The sequence below is a fragment of the Tachyglossus aculeatus genome, chromosome 12 (assembly GCF_015852505.1).
Source record: "Tachyglossus aculeatus isolate mTacAcu1 chromosome 12, mTacAcu1.pri, whole genome shotgun sequence".
In the NCBI taxonomy this organism is placed as follows: domain Eukaryota; kingdom Metazoa; phylum Chordata; class Mammalia; order Monotremata; family Tachyglossidae; genus Tachyglossus; species Tachyglossus aculeatus.
This window is the reverse complement of record NC_052077.1, coordinates 6,197,480-6,219,508: the sequence shown is the minus strand read 5'-3', so window position 1 is coordinate 6,219,508 and position 22,029 is coordinate 6,197,480. Positions and strand designations below refer to the sequence as shown.

The window sequence follows — 22,029 nt, the reverse complement described above, 5'->3', positions numbered from 1 at the left end:
TGTCAAATATAGAGCAGGAAAAGGCAAGAAGGTTTGCATGTAAAGTGACAGCCAGTCTCCAGATGATGTGATAATTTGGAGAGAGAACGAGAGAGAAAGAGAGAGAGCGAGAGAGAGAGAGAGAGAAAAGAAAGAGAAGAAGGGGGAGAAGAAGGAGAAGAAGGGGGAGAAAAAGGAGAAGAAGGAGGAGGAGAAGGAGGAAGAAGAAGGAAGAAGAAGAAGAAGAGCTCTAAGTATCCAACACACACCAATTCCTTTCAGCTGCGGGCTAGAACAGCACAGAAGGAAGTGTGCCTATGAAATGTCACACTCTCCTTTTTCACAATAGCATAGGTATACTAATAATACAATACTCCTCAGAGGGTGAGTCATTCACAAGCAACACTAACCTGATGAAACTATACCAAGGGTGGATTTCGGCTTAATTGTGATAACATTATTCCAATATAATTCATTAACAATAACAACAATAGTGGTACTTGTTAAACATTTATTATGTGCCAATCACTGCATTAAACACTGGGGTAGATTTAAGATAATCAGGTTGGTCATAGCCCCTGTCCCACATGGGGCTCATAGTGTAATGGGGAGGCAGAACAGGTCTTTAATTCCCACTTCACAGATGGAAGCAGAGAAGTGACTTGCTTATGGTCACACAGCAGGCAAATGGAGGAGGAAGGATTAAAACCCAGATCCTCTAACTCCCAGGTCTGGTCTCTCTCCTCTAGGCCACGCTGCTTTTTTTTTTTACATTACTGATCCTAGACTGTCCCCACCAAATGTTTGTTTGGAGTTAAATTCACTCGGAATAGTGTTCTAATCGATTTAACATAGCTATCACAATGTTTTCCCAAGGGCCTGAAAAATACTTTTTAGATTAAATTTCAATTTTAGAGCTAAGCCGTGGGCTGAAGTGACCTGAATTCATTTTACTATTGCCAAGAAAATACAAAATAATACATTAAATCATCACCCAACGCCACACGAAATATTTGCACCTCCTCTTCATACCGCAAAGCTGCAGCAGACCCAGCCAAGAAATAACAGTTCCCTTCAGTTCGGAAGTCTCAAGATAAAACATTAAAATGGTAGAACCGCAATTGCGTTTTCCTACAACTGTCCGGTTTCAACTATCGGCCTCCGGGAACAATGCTACGGCCTAATAGCTAATTCTCCCCTACATTCAAAACAGTTAGGTGCATGCTTTCGCTTACGATCCCACTGTTTGGAGGCCACTGTTTGGGGACCACTGTTTGGTCCCCCTCTCCATCCCCCCATCTTACCTCCCTCTCTTCCCCACAGCACCTGTATATATGTATATATGTTTGTACATATTTTTTTACTCTATTTATTTATTTATTTAATTTATTTGTACATATCTATTCTATTTTATTTTGTTAGTATGTTTGGTTTTGTTCTCTGTCTCCCCCTTTTAGACTGTGAGCCCACTGTTGGGTAGGGACAGTCTCTATATGTTGCCAATTTGTACTTCCCAAGCGCTTAGTACAGTGCTCTGCACATAGTAAGCGCTCAATAAATACGATTGATGATGATGATGATGATGATAAAAAAAATTAGCAACAGTAGTCAGATCCGGAACTTTCGCTTTTGAAGGTCATCTGCGAATCCACACTTAACCTAGACCAGAGCAGGAGTCTTTGGGATTCATCCGGCTCCCTTCGAGTCCAGAGCTCTCCTCCTCCCCCAGAGGGTCGGGGTTTGACAGACAGGGTCTCAAACTGGATATAGCTCTCCTTTTCCAGGTCCTCCTCCCTCCAGGACATGGGCTTGTGCTGCAGTTGAAAAACTTTGTAGAGCAGGAAAAAAATCAGGGGCAAGACAAGGACGCAGGCGATGCCGCTTGCCACGGCGAGCAAAGAAACTGGATCACCGCTCTTTTCATTAATCTGGTCGGTAGAAAAAATGACACATTGGTCTTTTTTGGGCGAGGCTCCTTTGGGACAGACGCATGCCATATACTGGGTTCCGGGCTTCAAGCCGTCGAGGGTAATTTCGCTCTTGCCAGGGTCTGTGCTCAGAGGTAACATGCCTTCTTCCCCGTATCTGGAGTAGAATACGGTCACGGCAGGGCTATTTGTGGTGCCGGTAGCCCTCCACATCAAGGTTACCCTTTCACCCGTCTCGCTCACCACCTTGAGGTTTTTGACAGTGACATTTGGCCCATCGGTTGTTGCTGAACTCGGCAGCTCTCTTTCTTCTTCCTCAGTTGCACTGTCTGGAGCCGGATGGTTTCCACTCGGGATCAACTCCAGTTGCTTTTCTCCCCTCAGGCTCATCTTGGGTGTTTCGGCGGTGATGGGTGTTGGCTTGGCACTGATGGAAGGAGGGGAGGAGGACAAGGGCAAAGAAGAGGAGGAAAAGGAAGAGGCCGGAGGTGACAGATTCTTAGGGATGGATGAAGTTTTCTTTGCTTCTTGCTTGGCTTCCTCTCTCGGGGTGTCCCACCCATCGGCTCCAAATCTCCTTCCGTATCTCTGAGGTGATGGGGTTGTGGTGATCAGCCCTACCACGGTTACCGTGACGGCAGCTTCCGACATCCCGGCCAGGTTTTTGGCTTTGCATCGATATTCCCCTGCGTCCTTGTAAGAAATTCCAGTCAGACTTATTATAGACCACCTGAGCCCCTCTCGGGGTGTTTCCTGAATTACTGAAAGAAAAAAAAAAGTGTTTATTGTGGAAGGGGAAAAAAACGATTCTGCAAACCAAGAAAAAGTGACTAAATTTAATAGGGACAGAAGGAGTCCTTTCTGAAAATGTTTGTAAATATTAAGATTTAAAAATGAAGAAGCAGAGACTATTTCTTTTCTGGAGCATTGTCATCCTTGCCATTCCAAACTCTTAATTTATGTTTACAGTCTTCCCTCCTGACTGGATCTAAATTTTGGGAGGATCGGTATAGGTTGTGGCTCACCCTTAAATTCTTACACCAAAGGGGAAATATCACCTTCTCAGCTGTAAAAAATAAATCTGAAAAGTCCTTCCAAATATTCAATTATGTATTCTCACAGAGCTCCCACAGCCACCACCCTGGTTCAAGTGCTTGTCATATAACATTTGGACTATTGCATCAGTCTCTTCGCAGTGCTAAGCTCTCAGTACAGTGCTCTGCACATAGTAAGCGCTCAATAAATACCATCGATTGATTTGTAGTTCTCCCTGTCTCTAGCCTCTCCCTCTTAAGGGCATTCACTACACCGCTGCCTGAATTATCTTCCTACAGCGTAATCATAATAAGAATAAGGAGATTTGTTAAGCACCTACTATGTGCAAACACATACTACAAGTCTCCCCTCAAATTATCAGAGGCTTTAAGACTTTGTTTTTTCCCAGCTCTCTCCACCTTTCTTCTTTTTTTTAAAATGGTATTTGTTAAGCACTTACTGTGTGTCCAACGCTGTTCTAAGCACTGGGTAGGCATAGGTAAATTAGTTCGGACACAGTCCCTGTCCACATGGAGCTCCCAATATAAAAGTGGGAGGGAGAACCAGGTTAGAGCCCAGGTTCTCTGAATCCCAAGCCTGTGCTCTTACCGCGATGCCATGCTGCTTCCAACAAGCACTCAATAAATGCCATCACCTCTACTATGAAGATTGTCGGAAGAATAGCAAAAAAGTACTTCTATACCCTAAGTTCTGATTCAGAACAAATTCCTTTGGCTCATTGCTTTGTTCTTTCATACCGGATTTGTGGTTCCAATTTCCAGAGTTTAATAAGTTTTTTCAAGCATCGTTCCACTTATTTTCACAAAGCACTTAAGGTTACTGCCAGTGGAAAACTTAAGCCTAAGAATCGTCACGTCCATAATATTCCAAAACAACGACTGATAAATCTACAAAATCTTTTCTCTAAAATAATACATTTTTCTTATCCATTGATTTATTAGGCTCTTTATCGATTGACGTTGCTTTATAGTTCCCGTGGAGAAACCGAGGCACAGAAAGGTTAGTTAGCCTGTGCCAGTAGCGGTCTCAAGGACTTCAGTGTGGGATTTTGTTAAGTGTTTGCTATGTGCCAAACACTGTACTAAGCGCTGGGGTAAATGCAAGATAACCAGGTCCCACATGAGGCTCACAGTCTAAGCAGAAGGGAGATCAGGTATTGAGTCCCCATTTGGCAGATGAGAGAACTGAGGCATAGCAAAGTTGAGTGACTAACAGAAACTCACATAGCACCTAAGTGGCAGAACTGGAATTATAATAATAATAATAATAATGGCATTTATTAAGCACTTACTACATGTAAAGCACTGTTCTAAGTGCTGGGGAGGTTACAAGGTGATCAGGTTGTCCCACGGGGGGCTCACAGTCTTAATCCCCATTTTACAGATGAGGTAACTGAGGCACAGAGAAGTTGTGACTTGCCCAAACTCACACAGCTGACAAGTGGCAGAGCCAGGATTTGAACCCATGACCTCTGACTCCAAAGCCCGGGCTCTTTCCACTGAGCCACGCTGCTTCTTGACTTGACTCTCATACCTCAATCCATTGGTCACATTTATCTAATTTCTTAAAAAGTTCCCCAAATTTCCTCGGCTCCACAAAGAGAACAAATAAAATGTTCTTACATATAACTTTCTCGAATCTATCCAATGGATTGTCATTTATTATCTCAAAACCCGAAACGCCGCATCCTTCTTTTCTCAGGAACGAATAAAGAAATACCTCGGTAGTTCACCGGTAAATTGTCCGAGCGGATCCAGGTGAGCTGTGGGGTGGGATACCCTGTGGCATCGCAGCGGAGTAGAACATTACTTCCCAGCGGAGAGGTGATTTTAGTGGCTGAGGTCATCACCGATGGCTTCAGACACTGCTCCAACTCTGCCTTTTGGAAGGAGATTCCCGCAAAACTCTCAGGTCCACCGCAAATCAAGATGGGATCAAGGAGCACTAGTGTGGTGTCGACAGTTTTTGACAGTTCGATCACTTTGGAAAGTCGACAATCGCAGAACCACGGATTGTCCTGCAAACCTTACACAGAGGGGAAAAAAGAGGGTGAGCAAGCTTAAGCCTTATTGATGTAATTCCGGGTGTCAGGATCAGGATCAATAGTATTTTCTAGGGCTCTGTATGCGTAATCTTAATTTAGAACGTGGCCTAGACAACTAAAGTCTAAAGTCCTCTCCTGAAAGTTCACGCTGATGACAAAATCCACATGGAACCTTTATTTTAGCCATTCAACGCTATAAGCCCTATTACTTCCAAGGAAAACAGGGCTGCGTAAAATGGCTTAAACCCACTTGAGGCTGCCTTCTATGAATTTAAATGTTTCTTCTTCAGAGCAGGTTGGGGTGGGGAAGGAACAGAGAATAGTAATTATGGTATTTGTTAAGCGCTTACTATGTGCCAGGTACTGTACTAAGTGCAGAGAGCACACAAATGAACACACTAGGGCAACAATAACAACTATGGTATTTGTTAAACGCTTACTATGTACCAAGCACTGTCCTAAGTGTTGGGGTAGTTACAAGGTTCTCAGGTTGGATGCAGTCCCTGTTCCACGTGGGGCTCACAGTCTTAATCCCCATTTTACAGATGAGGTAACTGAGGCACAGAGAAGAGTAATGATTTGCCCATGGTCACAGAGCAGACAGGTGGGGAAGCCGGGATTAGAACCCAGGTCCTCCTAGCTCCCAGGCCCACACTCTATCCATTACACCACTCTGCTTCTCTGATGACACTAAAGCGATTCCAGACATCCCTTTGCCCAGTCTCTTCATTTTTATTTATAAAAACTATAAAAATGTCCCCCCAAAACCTGCTTATTTTACCGGGGAACTGCTAATGTTTGTACTTTAAGCCACTCCCAAAACTGATAAGCAGACAACCTCTATTGCATTCATTCATTCATTTTTATTGAGCGCTTACTGTGTGCAGAGCACTGGACTAAGCACTTGGGAAGTACAAGTCGGCAACATATAGAGACGGTCCCTACCCAACAATGGGCTCGTCATTCATCAGTCAATCAGTCTGGTTCAAGTCCCGGCTCCGCCACTTGTCTGCTATGTTACTTTGGGCAAGTCACTTCACTTCTCTGCGCCTCAGTTCCCTCATCAGTAAAATGGGGATGAAGACTGTGAGCTTCCCGTGGGACAACCTGATCACCTTGTAACCTCCCCAGTGCTTAGAACAATGCTTTGCACATAGTAAGCGCTGAATAAATGCCATTATTATTATTATTAATCAGTCGATTAGTTTTTACAGAGCACCTGATGTGTGCAGAGCCCCATATTTAGCACTTGGGAGAGTATTATAAAGTGAGCAGCAGATGCCTGCCTTCGAGAATCCTACAATCCAGATGGGAGACATGCCCTGAAAGAAATTATAGGTAGGAGGAAACAAAAGGAAATCAGGCCAATTTCGATGCAAGCTACATTTCTCCAGAATAAAGTCTGTTTGAGTACTCCCTGAAGAACAGAGAGAACAAGTTCAGGCAAGAGGGACCTCTGTGATAGTGAGAAACTACAATTGTATTCACCCTCCTGGTCTCACTGACCGACACCCAGATATTCTCCACCATCTCCACCTTTTCTCCTCTGGAGCCAGGAGAGGTAGAAGACCAGGGATAAATCAGTCGGTCAGTTCAGTTAATCGAGTCTCTGCCATTGGAACGCCTAATGGAGTCTTTCTTTTTGGTTGAGAGGCAACATAGCCTAGTGGATAGAGCACCGGCTTGGGAGTCAGAAGGATGTAGGTTCTAGTTTCAGCTCCACCACTTCCCTGCTGGGTGACCTTGGACAAGTCACTTCACTTCTCTGTGCCTCACCTCATCAGTAAAATGGGGATTAAGACTGTGAGCCCCAAGTGGAACATGGACTGTGCCCAACCTGATTGCCTTCTACCTACCCCAGTGCTCAGCCCGGTGCCTGGGGCATAGTAAGCATTTAACAAATACCATTAAAAAAAAAAATTGTCCGTGTGACAATCCCGATTTCGGCAGAAATCTCTTTCAGGCCCTGAATTCTGTCGACCAGGGCTATGCACAAGAACGTAGCTCTCTGAGTCTCTGAATGGCAGGTTCCTATCTGTCGGCTTAGCGGAAACAATAGAGCAAATCCTTCAATGGGTTTCTACGTTCTGATCTGCACGTCAACACGTTTCATAAACGTGAAGCGATAATCTCTTCCACTCGGAGGTATTTTTCAAGTCAGAGGGAGAGCTGCACCTGGACCCAATCCTGGAAGGGTGTGCGGGGAGGGGGTGGATAATTGATTTCCATTTGCAAGAGTAGGAAGCAGATGGGGGGCTTTGGGGGAGACGGCTTGAGCTTCCCCAGTGCATCCTGTGTTTCCCCAGGAAGGAGAAAAAGGACTAATCCCTGTGAGGGGCTCTTTCTTCCCCACTGCCAGGCTCTCAGCTGTCTTGGGGGCGTCCAAACTTGCCTGGGGCCCTCCAGATAGGCAGACCTCAGAAACTAGAGGAGGGGGAATTCCTAGGCAGAAACAGGGAAGGAGTTGATTACGTGCCCGCCCTCCCCTGAGCTGAAGGAGTAGCTTCACGTTTTTTGTGGAGGGTTTTATAATGGTATCTGTGAAGCGCTTACTATGTGTCACACTGTTCAAAGCACTGAGGTAATAATAATAATGATGAAGGCATTTATTAAGTGCTTACTATGTGCAAAGCACTGTTCTAAGCGCTGGGGAGGTTACAAGGTGATCGGGTTGTCCCCCGGGGGGCTCACAGTCTTAATCCCCATTTTACAGATGAGGGAGCTGAGGACCAGAGAAGTGAAGTGACTTGCCCAAAGTCACACAGCTGACAAGTGGTGGAGCCGGCATTTGAACCCATGACCTCTGACTCCAAAGTCCCGGCTCTTTCCACTGAGCCACGCTGCTTCTCCAAGTGAAGTAGGTTGGCTGCGGTTCCTGGTGCTCGCAGTCTCAATAGGAGGGAGAATGAGAGAGCTGAAGCCCAGGGAAGTTATATGACTTGCACAAGATCATGCAACAAGCATTTGGCAGAGCTGGGATTAGAACCCAGGTCCTCTGATTCCCAGGCTCCTGCTCCTTCCACTAGGCCACGCTGCTTCTCTTCAGGTCGCGGTACAATCTGAGAGAATTTGCAAAGGCAATTTGGAGAGAGCGAGCCTACACGGGAACCCTGGTGAAATCGGGGAGAGAAAGAAGGTCTTAACAACCTTATAGTTGTTTAGAGCTTTATTATTTCAAAGCACTTTCAAACAAATGGCCTCATTTTATCCCCTCTACATCCCTCTGAGAAAACTGAGCACAGAGAGGTTAAGTGATTTGCCTGAGGTCACACAGCAAATGGGGCAGAGCTAAACTGAGAAGCCAACTCTCCTGGCCTACAGATTCCAGAGTCCTTTTGCTGAGGCCATGCTGCCCTTTCTTCATCTCTGGGTGGTTCTTTGGTCTCATCCCTGGCAAGACAGTCCCTGAAGCTTTGTAAGGAATGGAGAGATGTGTTCCAGGGGATGTTTCAAGAAGCCACTGGTTCCACAAGACAGTCCCTAAAGCTTTGTAAGGAATGGAGAGATGTGTTCCAGGTGATGTTTCAAGAAGCCACTGGTTCCTTTCAAAGTTGGATATAAGTCTCTGGCACCTTGGAAAGGCCTACCACTTGATAAGACATATCCAACTTTGAAAGGAAGCAGTGGCTTCTTGAAACATCACCTGACCCACATCTTTCCATTCCTCACAAATCTTTATTAGTTATCTATCTCCCCCTGTATCAACCAAAAACATCTTATAGTTGGCTTCAAGGCTCTACCTATCTTACTCTCTTCACATCGACTCTCTTCACCTATTACTTCCCAGTTTGCACTCTTTACTTCTAACTATTCCTGGCTCAACTCTCCCCAATACTGTTATTCCTATCATTAGCCCTTGAGCACTTATTGTGTGCAAAGCACAGTACCAAGCATCGTCAGTCTACCCTCTTGACCTCTAATGCAGGTGAAAGATTCTTTTTACTCCAATAATGAGTAAATTAACAGCATTACTCATTGTATCACTCATTCTATTAGAGGTGAAAGAAGAGGTAGAGAAAGAGATGGAGAAGGAGCTGCCTCCAAAGCAGCCAAATCATCCCACACTCTTCTTCGACAGAAACCCTCATTTTGTCTTTGTCTTAGGCTGTTGAGTTGTCTCCGACCCATAGCGACGCCATGGACGCATCTCTCCCAGAACGCCCCGCTCTCTAACTGCCATCATTCTGGTGGTGTATCTATAGTTTTCTTGGTAAAAATCCAGGAGTGGTTTACCATTGCCTCCTTCCGCGCAGTAAACTTGAGTCTCCATCCGTGACTCTCTCCCCCATGCCGCTGCTGCCCAGCACAGGTGAGTTTTGACTTGCAGCAGATTGCCTTCTACTCACTAGCCGCTGGCCAAGCTCGAAATGGAATGGGTATGCCTCTGCCAGACTCTCCCTCCTGTAGCCGAGACAGGTAGAGTACTGGAAACTCTCCAGGTGCGACCCTGAGAGGGGAAGAAACCCTAATAGATTTGCAAAAAAGAAGGATCTGATCCCACTTGCTTCCAAACACAGTTTACATAATTTGCTACCCAAAGTCAAAGTACTCTTTTCTATCTCTTTGAAGAGACAATAACTCTCAAAACACACAAAAATGGAGCTTCTCGATGGATAAAAATCAATGAATTATTGAAGCATACAGCCTGAGAAGACCTCAGGAAATCATCAGAGGACACCCCCTTGAACTTTGGCTTCTCAATGAGAGCAAACCTAAGCCATTCCACTTTTTTTGTATATGACTCCTGCGCAGCAGATTGTAAAAGTTTCCTTTGCGAGAAGATTCAGTGACTCCCTAACCTTATCAGAAATGCCTTTTTCAATCAATTGTATTTATTGAGCGCTTACTGTGTGCAGAGCACTGTACTAAGCGCTTGGGAAGTACAAGTTGGCAACATATAGAGACAGTCCCTAACCCAACAGTGGGCTCACAGTCTAAAAGGGGGAGACAGAGAACAAAACCAAATATACTAACAAAATAAAATAAATAGAATAGATATGTACAGGTTAAATAAATAAATAAGTACAAACATATATACATATATACAGGTATATCAAATTTCCCAACTGAGTTCTCCCCAGACTATTTAAGTTCATATCCTATTCACGATTTAAAAAAAATCAGCTGATGAACACGAGCTCTACAACATTCTCCTTTAGCATATTCTATGAGGCTCTCTTTAAATCCTACTTGGGCTTTTTCTACTCCAGGGCAAATAATGCTAATTCTTTTAACCTTTCCTCATACAACCTGTATCCTAACCCTTTAATCAATCACTAGTGCCTTTTGGACGCTTTCCAAGTTCTCCACATCTTACTTAAGTAGCGGGGCCCCCCAAAATGACAGTGCTCGATGGAAGACCTGACAATGTGTAATATAGTAGGAGGATTATCTTGTCATTCTTTCGGGCTAAACAGAGGTTTGGTGGTTTCTCTCTCAGAAAAAAAGAAAAAAGCTTCCAGAATGCCTCTGTAACTTTTTCCACCTCGCGCCAGGGGAGGAGTGCAGAGAAAGGAGGCTTAATTATTAGGAGGAAGGAACAGCTTCCTTATGAGGCTATGCAGAAATGATTTGTGTAACTCAGAGTAGCAGCGTGCCTTGGTGGATAGACTTTTAGACTGTGAGCCCACTGTTGGGTAGGGACTGTCTCTATATGTTGCCAATTTGTACTTCCCAAGTGCTTAGTACAGTGCTCTGCACATAGTAAGCGCTCAATAAATATGATTGATTGATTGATAGAACCAGCAGATGGACAGACCAGAAGTCAGTTAATCGAGCCTCTGCCATGGGATTGGCAAATGGAGTTCTCTTTTGTTGAGAGGCAGCCTGGCCTAGTGGGTAGGGCATGGACTTGGGTGTCAGGAAGACCTAGGTTCTAATCCCACCTCTGCCACTTGTCTGCTGTGTGACCGTGGCCAAGTCACTTCTCTTCTCTGGGCCTCATCTTTAAAATGGGAATTAAGACTGTGAGCCCCACGTGGAAAGTGGACTGTGAGCAACCTGATTTGATTGTATCCACCCCAGACCTTAGTACGGTGTCTGACACATAGCAAGTGCTTAAGGCATATCATTTGGGTTCTCCGGTCTGGAAAGACCGTATGGTAATGGTGCTAAAGTTAAAAGACACCAAGATAAATATATAGACAGATAGAAATGGCCAAGAAGGACAACCATCACACAGTTAAGCCAAGCATTCTGCTGACCCTGACAGATGAAATCTTGGGCCGGAAGGACCACTGTTCGGAACTGGCAATCAAGCAATCAATCAGTGGTATTAATTGAACGCTTTCTCAGTGCAGAGCACTGTACTAAGCACCTGGGAGAGTAGACAATAACAGATGGTGGTCTTTTGTCCCTGAAACAGTTAATGAGACAGGCAGCATGGCACAGTCAGGTTTACCCGATGCAAGCAGGAGAGAAAAAGAAAAGTTTTGAGACTTTTCTTTCAAATTCATGGGATTTTTCTAGAATGTAAGCTTCTTGTGCGCAGAGGATATGTCTACTAATTTTACTGTTTTGTACTTTCCCAACTATTTAGTACAGTGCTCTGCACACAGTAAACGTTCCATAAATGATTGATTGATTGTTTCTTTTCATTTGATATCTACCAAAAAAAGTTTCCATCTTGGAAAAGTTGCTTTACCATTTTTAACATTTTTACAAAGAGTTCATATTATTTTACGTATTTGCGTTGCAACCCCTGCAAATTTACTCTGAAAGACATTTGCTGCAATCTGATAAGGGGAAGACAATCCATTCTGTGTGACCATTCATTCAATCGTATTTATTGAACACTTACTGTGAGCAAAGCACCGTACCGAGCATTGTCAGTTTACCCTCTGAACTCTAATTCAGGTGAAAGATTCTATTCACCTAAAATAATCAGTAACTTAACAGCATTACTCACTGAGGGCAGGGAACATGACTAACTCTGTTGTATTATATTGTACTCTCCGCACAGTAAGCACTCAGTAAATACCACTGATTGACTGAGACTGAGTGTCTGAGAGCTAGGCACTATAATAAGTGCATGGGACAACAAAATAGTGGCAAGGCACAAGTCTCCTACCCTCAAGTTTGCAATATAATGAGGGAGAGGGACAAAAATGATTTACTGAATGAGGAGAGAGCAAAAAGCAGTATAGATAGGTCAGGGTGAAAAAGCTGAGAAAAGAATGGAATGTACCGATAAGCTGGTGGAAGAACTTGTGCATATAAGGTCAGAGGCAGGAGAGTGTAGACCAAGGAACAGTTAGAGACGAAGAGTTTTAGGAGATAGAAATGTGGTTTCTGAGGAGTAGCAGGTGAAGGAAACCACAGATTTGTCAGTGGCCTCTGGCCTGGAACGCCCTCCCTCTTCATATCTGATGGAGGGGTGCTCTCCCCACCTTCAAAGCCTTAATTGAAGGTGCATCTCCTCCAAGAGGCCTTCCCTGACTGAACCCTCTTTTCTTCCTCCCCCACTCCCTTCTGCATCACCCTTGCACTTGAATTTGCTCCCTTTATTCACCCCTCCCTCAGCCCCACCCGACTACAGTGCTTGGCACATAGTAAGCACTTAAATACCATCATCATCATCATTATAACTCATTTATTTATATTAATGCCTGTCTTCCGCTTTGGACCGTAAACTTGTGGTGGGCAGGGAACGTATCTACCAACTCTGTTATATTGTTATATCGCACTTTCCCAAGCACTAAGTACTGTGCTTTGCATTCAATCAGTGTGCAATAAATGATGATGATAGCATTTGTTGAGTGCTAAGTATGTGTCAACCACTGTTCTAAGCTCTGGGGTAGATACAAGCTAATCAGGTTGGACACAGTCCCTGTCCCACATATTCACAGTCTTAATCCCCATTTTACAGATGAGGCAACTGAGGCACAGAGAAGTGAGGTGACTTGCCCAAATCAGAGCGCAGACAAGCGGCAGAGCGGGGATTAGAACTCAGGTCCTTCTCACTCCCAGGCCTGTGCTCTATCCATTAGGTCACGCCGCTTCTCCTAAATGCAACTGATTGTATTTAGCCTTGAAGCCAGAGTTAAGGAGTTTCTGCTCGATGTGCTGGGAGGTGAATAATGACGGGAGGTTTATGAGGAGAGGAGAGATGGAGCTGAGCATCGCGGCAGAAAACATTTTGGAGTAAAGACTGAAGTGGGGAGAGGGTGGAGATGGGGAGACTAGCAAAGACATTGTGCAAAAGTCTGTGATACGATCAGAGGTTGGACTGGATAGTCACCGCTTGAATCAGTAAATCAAGCAATGGAATTTAATCAATCAGTCAATCAATCAATCATATTTATTGAGCACTTACTGTGTGCAGAGCACTGTACTAAGGGCTTGGGAAGTACAAGTTGGCAACATATAGAGACAGTCCCTACCCAACAGTGGGCTCACAGTCTAAAAGATGAGTGCTTACTGTGCACAGAGCACTGTACAAAGTGCTTGGGAGAGAACAGTGCAATGGAGTTGGTAGGTATGTTCCCTGCCCACTAGGAACTTACAGCCTAGATGGAGAGACAGACAGCTCGAGAGGCCAGAGAGGATTAGGATGGAGTAGTGGTCAGTGGATTTGGTGAGAAGGAGGTCATTGGTGACCTTAGAGAGGACCAAAGGGGGAGGAAGCCAGATCGGAGGGAGTCGAGGAGAGAATGAAACGGAAGGGGCAGATCCTCAAGATGTTTAGGAGGAAGAATCCAATCGACAATGTGAGAGCTGAATGACTGTGAGGAGTCAAAGACGATGCCAAGCTTGAAGGCTTCTGGGAACCAGGAGAACAGAGACGGGAAAATTAGGGGGAGGATTGGTTTGGGGAAATAACACTGACTGTAGTAACTTTCAAATTTGAAAGATTGTGTGCTTTCCAGCTCTAAAAAAATAAGAAATTCCTTGAGAGCTCTCTTTTTGATGTACAATTTAAGTGACATTTCAGCAAATTTAGCCTTCAGCTCTGAGCACTGAAATGTTTTCACGAATACCAGTATGCTAAACTGGCATGGTTCCTGTAACGTTCAGAAGTAGTTCCCCCTGCAAATTGCTTGTCAATTTGTTTATCTGGTGTCCAGACTAAGTGCTGGAATCTATGAGAACAGCCTGAAGTGACTGTATCAATCAATCAATCAATCGTATTTATTGAGCGCTTACTGTGTGCAGAGCACTGTACTAACCACTTGGGAAGTACAAACTGGCAACACATAGAGACAGTCCCTACCCAACAGTGGGCTCACAGTCTAACGTATGGCATGTATGTATGATGTATGGCATCCATATCATAAATGAGCAGCGCCCTGAGTTATGATCTCAGTCAGTTCACTGCTCATTTATTCTGAAGGGGGAAGACATTTTGCTCAGCTTTCAACCCATATGAATTGTTCCAGGATGCAACTCCCCCTTTTAGACTGTGAGCCCACTGTTGGGTAGGGACTGTCTCTATATGTTGCCAATTTGTACTTCCCAAGCGCTTAGTTCAGTGCTCTGCACATAGTAAGCGCTCAATAAATACGATTGATGATGATGATGATGATAAAATGAGGTCATAAAATAACCAGCTTTCTCAAATACAGGTGGGAAGGTCCAGCTTGGTCACAAACATCACAGCACAACAGTCCCTTTAGACTGTAAGCGCCTTGTGGGAAGGGAACGTGTCTTCCAACTCTGTTGTATTGTACTCTCAAAAGTGCTTAGTACAGTGCTCTGTACACAGTAAGTCCTCAATCAATACCACTGATGGATTGAAATAAGAGACAGTCTCTGTGTGAGCACAGTGAGGCCTGAACTGTGAGTGGTATACTGGCCAGTGGAATTTTCTTCAAGTATGAAGGACAAGTGTGAGTGTGGGAGTGTGGGAGTGTGTGTGTGCGTGTGTGTGCATGCATTTTTGCATATAGAAAATAGATTTTAAACTACAGCCAGTCCTTGGACTTAGGACACAATTGGTTCTGGATTTGGTATCTTAAGCAGAAACTTGAACCGGAACCGGTTTTCTCACAGGAATGGTGGAGGATTGGTTCCTGAACCCAGATCAGATCCCCTGTTTTTACCAAAATTATCCAGAATTGGGTACTCATTCGATTGAAGGTGAATAATATAGCTCATTAATCTTTTTATATTGTTAGAGAGGTTCCACAAAAGGGTAGCCAAACTTTTCATTCATTGGAAGTAAAATCAACATCTCAACCCACCCGTTGACTCAGCCTTGCTTGCAGACACCCCAACTCCCTTTACCCCCTTCCCGCCTCTCCGGCTGCAACCCTCTGCCTTTTGTATGCTTTTTCCTGTATATCCCCTCAATCATGACTTTAAAAATTGTTTCATTTCCCCATGGCTGCCGTGTGTCCTGGAAACCCCTCTAAATCACCGGTGCTAGAGTTGTTAAAGTTGAAACCACCACCGTGCGGTAAAGTTGAAGCATTTGAAATATCATACGTGCCGTGTGCCTTAACTCGAATCGTCTTATATCGAGGACTTCCCGTCCACCCCTCTGAAGGGTCAGTCTTCTTGGGCTCAGCATTTCGATCTGCAGACGAGAAAGCCAAGGATCGGCTGAGGCTTACCGAGAACGATCCTTGGCGGTGGGAGGACTTGGATTCTACCTGACTCTGGCTTGGAGAAAGGAGGCCAAACATCTAACAGGTCAGGCGGGAGAGTGGTCAGCTTGTTGCTGGAGATATCCAGGTAGGTGAGGTTCTTCAGGAACCTGGAGGCTTCGGGCGGCAGGCTGACCAGTTTGTTGTTACGCAAATCCAAGGTCCTTAGATTGGGCATCTCCAGCAGCGATTCCCAAGGGAAAGCGGCCAACAGATTCCCATCCAGACGCAACTCATGGAGCTGCTTGAGGTTATAAAAGCTGCCGATGTCGATGTTCGTCACAGAACTGTAGGCTATCCAGAGGTACTTGAGGTCGACCAGATAATAGAAGGCTTCGGTGGGTAGCCTTCGTATGGCGGTCTTTTCTATCCGGAGCTTCACAGTTTCCACAGGAACGTTCGTGGGAATCTCATCCATATCTGGGTCATTACACAACACTGATCTAAGCAGCCAAGAAAGCAACAGACAGAAAGAGGTTTGCAGCTTGAAGTCTACTCTTTAATTTTAAATCGTCCCCTCCAACTACCTATCTGCAGTTTCCCGTTTATCCAGAAGAAGCACGACTCACTTCCAGCTTTTGCAGTCCTGTCTTTGAATTAAACAGAACAAACAGCTGAAAAATAGGCCCCATTTTACGTTACACTGTGTTAAAATTGGAGTGTAAAATTAAGAGTCCGCAGGACCTGGGTTCTAATCCCAGCTCTACCACTTGTCCGCTGTGTGGCCTTAGGTGAGTCACTTAACTCCTCTAAGCCTCAGTTACCCTATTTGCAAAATGGCGATTAAGACGGCTAGCACCATGAGGGACAGGGACTGTGTCTATCCTGATTAGCTTGTATCTTCCCCAGCACTCAGTACAGTGCCTGACACATAGTAAGCGCTTGGCAAATATAGTCAAAAAAGAACTCCCGAGCAATAAGGTCATTATGAAAGCAACCCCAAAATGAGAAAATCAAGGATTACCCATTTTGAAAGTGTTGCAGTGTTACCTAAATGCTAAAGGTGTGTTGCAGTAAAACAAATCTAAAGAGCTGCTTTCGGTGAGTCTGAAGGACCTGGGTTCCAATCCCGGCTCCACCACATGTTTACTGTGTGACCTTGGGCAAATAATAATAATTATTATTATTATATCACTTAACTTCTCTGGGCTTCAGTTACCTCATCTGTAAAATGGGGATTAAGACTGCAAGCCCCATGTGGGACAGGGACTGCGTCCAACTTTGTTACCTTGCATCTACCCCAGGGCTTAGAACAGTGCTTGGCATATAGTAAGCACTTAAGTACCACTATTATTATTATTATTATTGATACTTGGACCTGCAAGCTGTGTGTACACTAAACAAGACCGTATCATAAATGATTTAGAAGCCAATTCATGAATTTCACCCCAATCATTAACTTCTCCAGTCTACAAAATTACAGAAATGCTTCATGCTAAGGGGATTTTTGTTTCGTTTAGGCTCCTCCTATGCTTATGGAGTCAATCTATCAATAGCATTTATTGAGCACTTGCTGTGCGAAGCAGCATAGCCTATGGGCCTGGGAGCAAGAAGACCTGTGTTCTAATCCTGCCTCCACCACACATCTGCTTTCTGACCATGGGTAAGTCATTTTAACTTCTTTGTGCCTCATCTCCCTCATTGATAAAATGGGGATTCATTAACTGTTCTCCTGCCTACTAATACTGTGAGCCCCATATGCAACCTAACTTGTATCTACCCCAGTGCTTAGTACAGTGTTTGACACATAGTTGGCACTTAACGTGTCACAATAATTACTATTATTATTATTATTACTGTTATTTGGGAGAGTATACTGCAGTACCCCTGCTCTCGAGGAGCTTAGCAGGGGAGACAGACATTAAAATACACTACAGGTTGGAAAGCTAGATATGTGCCTAAGCGCTGTTGGGATAGGGGAGTACCTAAATGTTTAGGGGATTCATTTCATATAAAACAAAAAGAACACTGCTATTCACTCTCATCCCCTCTCAGGATCGCACCTGGAGAGTTTCCAGGACTCTACCAGCTTTGGCTATGGGAGGGAGAGTCAAACAGAGGCATATCCATTCCATTCCTAGCTTGGCCGGTGGCTAGTGAGTGGAAGGCAATTAAAAGTCAAAACTCACCTGCGCCGGGCAGCAGCGTCACGGGAGAGAGTTGAGGGCAAAGACTCAAGTTTGCTGTGCTGAAGAATGCAATGGTAAACCACTTCTGTATTTTTACCAAGAAAACTCTATGGATCTCCTACCAGAATGATTGCAGAAGGAGTTGGGATGTTCTGGGAGAGATGTGTCCATGGAGTCGCTATGGGTCGGAAATGACTTGACAGCATAAGACAATTCACTCTCATGCATCCAGATTTGCTTTTCCACTATTCTCTCTCGACCTAATTAGCATTTCGAGGTTCATTATTGCTATTATTCGATTACAGTTCATGCAATAGCTGATACAAACTATTAGACGAGTGAATTGAAATTTAAATTTTTATAAAGTGATGCTCCACTTTTCTTACGAATTTAACAAGAACTATGTTTAGATTTGAGCTGTACTGCTTATTCAAAGAGGAAGTCTTCATTATAATAATGATTATGGTATTTGTTAAGCACTTACTATGTGCCAAGCACTATTCTAAGCGCTGGGGTAGATACAAGGTAATCAAGTTGTCCACGTGGGGCTTACAGTCTTAATCTCCATTTTATAGATGAGGTAACTGAGGCATAGAGAAGTTTACTGGCTTGCCCAAGGTCACCCAGCAGACAAGTGGCAGAGCCAGGATTAGAACCCACATCCTCTGACTCCCAAGCCTGTGCTCTTTCCACTAAGAAATGCTATGTTTCACCCTAGGTAAATTATTTTTATGTTCTGACTCTGCGAATTCAGTTCTATGAGAAGTGTCTTCAAATTCCTTTATTTAGAAATACCGGTAACACTGAATTTGGAAAAGAAGCACTATTCCTGTACAACCCCAGGGTTGCTTAATCCACTTTATCTGTTAAGTAACTTTCCCCAGGGGCCTTACCAAATCTGTAGCCAAGAAGATCATTGGGGTCTCTATTTTAAACATTTCTACTTTATAAATTCAATGTGCATAAAAGAGGAATTCTCATAATACATCTTTTTTCTAGGTTTAGTAACTTCAAAATACATACAACAGCTACTTTCCCTTCTTCTTCCCAGAACTGTCCAACCTCACCCAACGTGAAAAGGAAGACCAAGTACAGCAATTTACCTGCTTGCCTTCCCCAAAAATAACTAAAAAAATAACATTTTAAGACTGATACTTTCAAATTTCACAGAGACTTTGGAAAATGGGAGGTTTTAAAAAAGGATCACAAAACTGAGATGTTTGGAGAGGGTTTGACTGTTCCAAAAAGAAACAAGAAGGGAATTGAGTGATTGTATAATACAGTTCTGTCAGCATATAATCACCGCAGAACTCAACAAAGCTCATGAAAGAAAGACTTCCTTATTTCTGCTAAGCACCAAGGTGACATTCAGCTTGCAAACTAAAGCTCTGCCCGTTGTACTCTGATAATAGCTCACATCACATTCTCCGTCTTTCGGCTACAGTGCAATAATAAGAAGTGGATTTTACTGTACCTTGCCCAAGTACCATGGGCGACACAGGTGCATTCTGTAGGACAAAAGCTGTTCGCTGTATCGATGAAGCCAAGTGTGATGCACAGGTAAGGAAATAAAAGCATGATTCCCTATAAAATACACTGGAAATGAAAATGACAACTTCAAATCCCAAGCACGCATCCTCCATGTGCTTTGAATGTGAATGTCCAGTTAGTAAAAGCAGATTACGAGGGATTAACCAGGATCTGTAGTTACTTAACCTTCAATTGAATCCTGCTGAGGAGCAATTGAACCAACCTTGTTGTAGATAGATGTAGTTTCAAGAAAGTACAAGACTCAACATAGGGAGAGAGGAGAAAATAATGCTCCTACCAGGGAGCTTCCATTAGTTGCTTTTATCAAAGATTTCTATGGAAAGGACATTTTCCAAGGCCATTCCCAAAATTATTATATTTTAAAGACAATTTTTAAAAAAATTAGGTTCAAAGCAGAGTAAACTTTAGAATTATTTTTGCACTCATATTTTAGTAATTTATATGAAAACAAATTTAAAATCTGACGTTTAGAAATTGGAATAAAGTTACCAATGTTGCCATCTACTGGTTACTAACAGATGGAATAAATAATCTCCAAAGTAACAGCGATATCCACCTGCTGTTAACAGTTGCAACCATTCTAGCTCCTATTTTTTTTTCCAATTTCCCCAAACAACTACAATATTGCTTCAACTACCGCCTCTACACAGATGATTCCAAAGCTACCTCTCCAGCCCTGACTTCTCTGCAGCTTCAGGACATCGTGGATGTCTAGACCGTGAGCTCGTTGTGAGCAGGGAATCAATCAATCAATCATATTTATTGAGCACTTACTGTGTGCAGAGCACTGTACTAAGCGCATGGGAAGTACAAGCTGGCAACATATAGAGACAGTCCCTACCCAACAGTGGGCTCACAGTCTAGAAGGGGGAGACAGAGAACAAAACCAAACATACTAACAAAATAAAATAAATGGAATAGCTATGCACAAGTAAAGTAAATAAATAGAGTAATAAATATGTACGAACATATATACATATATACAGGTGCTGTGGGGAAGGGAAGGAGGTAAGATGGGGGGGATGGAGAGGGGGACGAGGGGGAGAGGAAGGAAGGGGCTCAGTCTGGGAAGGCCTCTTGGAGGAGGTGAGCTCTCAGTAGGGCCGTGAAGGGAGGAAGTCTGTTTGTTGTTATACTGTCCTCTCCCAAGTACAGGGCTTTGCACACAGTAAGTGCTCAATAAATACGACGGAATGAATGTCCAAACACTTCAAACTTAACATGTCCAAAACAGAAACACCCGAACCCACCCTCCACCCTAAAGCATTTATGTACATATCCTCCTAATTTTCCCATCATTGTAGATAACAAGCTTAGTACAGTGGTTTGCACACAGTAAGCGCTCAATAAATACAACTGAATGAATGAATGAAAAACACCACTATCCTCCCTTTCTCCCAAGACCATAACTGCACCATTACCCTTTTTTTTTTAATGGCATTTGTTAAGCGCTTACTATGTGCAAAGCACTGTTCTAAGCGCTGTTGACTCATCTTTCTCATTCAACCCCCATATTCAACTTGTCACCAAATCCTGCCAGTTCTACCTTAACATCACTAGACTCTGTCTCTTTCTCTCTATCTAAACTGCTGCCACTCTGATCCAAGCACTCATTTCCCACCAGGATGGCACCTGCTTTGTCACTGACCTTCCTGCCTCTCCCCACTTCAGTCCATACCTCACTCTGCTGCTATCATTTTCCTTAAAAAAAAAAAAAAGCATCCAGGCCAGGTCTCCCCACTCCTCAGAAGCCTCCAATAATCACTCTTCCAGCTCTGCGCCAAACATAATAATGATAATAATGGCATTTATTAAGCAATTACTTTGTGCAAAGCACTGTTCTAAGCACTGGGGAGGTTACAAGGTGATCAGGGTGTCCCATGGGGAGGACTCACAGTCTTCATCCCCATTTTACAGATGAGGTAACTGAGGTACAGAGAAGTTAAGTGACTTGCACAAAGTCTAACAGCTGACAATTGGCAGAGCCTGGATTTGAACCCATGACCTGTGACTCCAAAGCCCGGGCTCTTTCCACTGAGCCACGCTGCTTCTCTGACAAGCCTTTAAGTTGCTCAATCAGCTCTCCCCCTTCCTACCTCCCTTGCTGATCACCCACTACAAACCAGGCAACACATTTCTCTCGACTACAAGCTTGTTGTGGGCATGAATGTGTCTGCTGTTATATTGTGATCTCCCAAGCATGTAGTACAGTGCTTTGTGCACAGAAAGTGCTCAATAAAAACGATTGAATGAATGAATTGCACTCCTTTAAAGCCAACTAGTCATTGTAGCTTGATCTCGTCTATCCCCTTGCTGACCCGTTGACCACATTCCCCCTCTGGTCTGAAACTCTCTCCCGTTTCATATCCACCTGATGGCTACTGCTCTTCGCAGTCAAAGAACTCCTAAAATCACATCTCCTCCAAGAAGCCTTGATGGATTAAGCCCCTATTTCCTCAATTTGCTCTCCCTTTGGAGTTACCTACGCCTGCCTCGGTCACCTCACCCCTAAGAGACTTCTGTACCTGTCCTTAGAGTCTCCCATTTCCCTCACCTGTAATTTATTTTAATGTCCGTCTCCCTTCTAGGCTGTAAATTCCTTGGGGGCAGGGATAGTGTCCACCAACTCCATTGTAGTGTACTCTTCCAAGTGCTTAGTACAGTGCTTTGCACACAGTGAGCACTCCATAAATGCCAGGAGGGAGAAGCGAGGAGGGAAACAAGGAATTCCCAGACCTAAAGGCATCCCAGGACAC

The 22,029-nt window shown here is 44.0% G+C and overlaps 1 protein-coding gene and 2 non-coding genes across 3 annotated transcripts; 1 reads left to right on the top strand and 2 right to left on the bottom strand.

Moving 5' to 3' along the window:
* Positions 1-1,574: 1,574 nt before the first annotated feature.
* Positions 1,575-19,300, bottom strand: LRIT3 (leucine rich repeat, Ig-like and transmembrane domains 3). The gene is made up of 4 exons (XM_038755419.1): positions 19,197-19,300; positions 15,561-16,036; positions 4,683-4,988; positions 1,575-2,668 (listed from the first exon to the last, which is right to left on the bottom strand). Exons 1-4 carry the CDS (start codon positions 19,298-19,300, stop codon positions 1,575-1,577), a joined length of 1,980 nt encoding a protein of 659 aa, XP_038611347.1.
* On the bottom strand, positions 9,327-9,464 carry LOC119935908. Its single transcript, XR_005453506.1, has one exon. It is a non-coding gene; the product is annotated as a small nucleolar RNA SNORA7 (small nucleolar RNA).
* LOC119935898 lies at positions 17,579-17,713 on the top strand. Its single transcript, XR_005453496.1, has one exon. It is a non-coding gene; the product is annotated as a small nucleolar RNA SNORA7 (small nucleolar RNA).
* Positions 19,301-22,029: the final 2,729 nt, after the last annotated feature.

Bases quoted from the DNA above. Each gene is read 5' to 3' on its own strand.
- LRIT3 (XM_038755419.1), bottom strand. From the start codon at position 19,300: ATGCTTTTATTTCCTTACCTGTGCATCACACTTGGCTTCATCGATACA. The intron at 16,037-19,196 runs GTACAGTAAAAT...TTGGCTGCTTAG, and splicing joins GCCCATGGTACTTGGGCAAG to ATCAGTGTTGTGTAATGACC. The intron at 4,989-15,560 runs GTAAGCCTCAGC...CCTCTGTGTAAG, and splicing joins ACCGCCAAGGATCGTTCTCG to GTTTGCAGGACAATCCGTGG.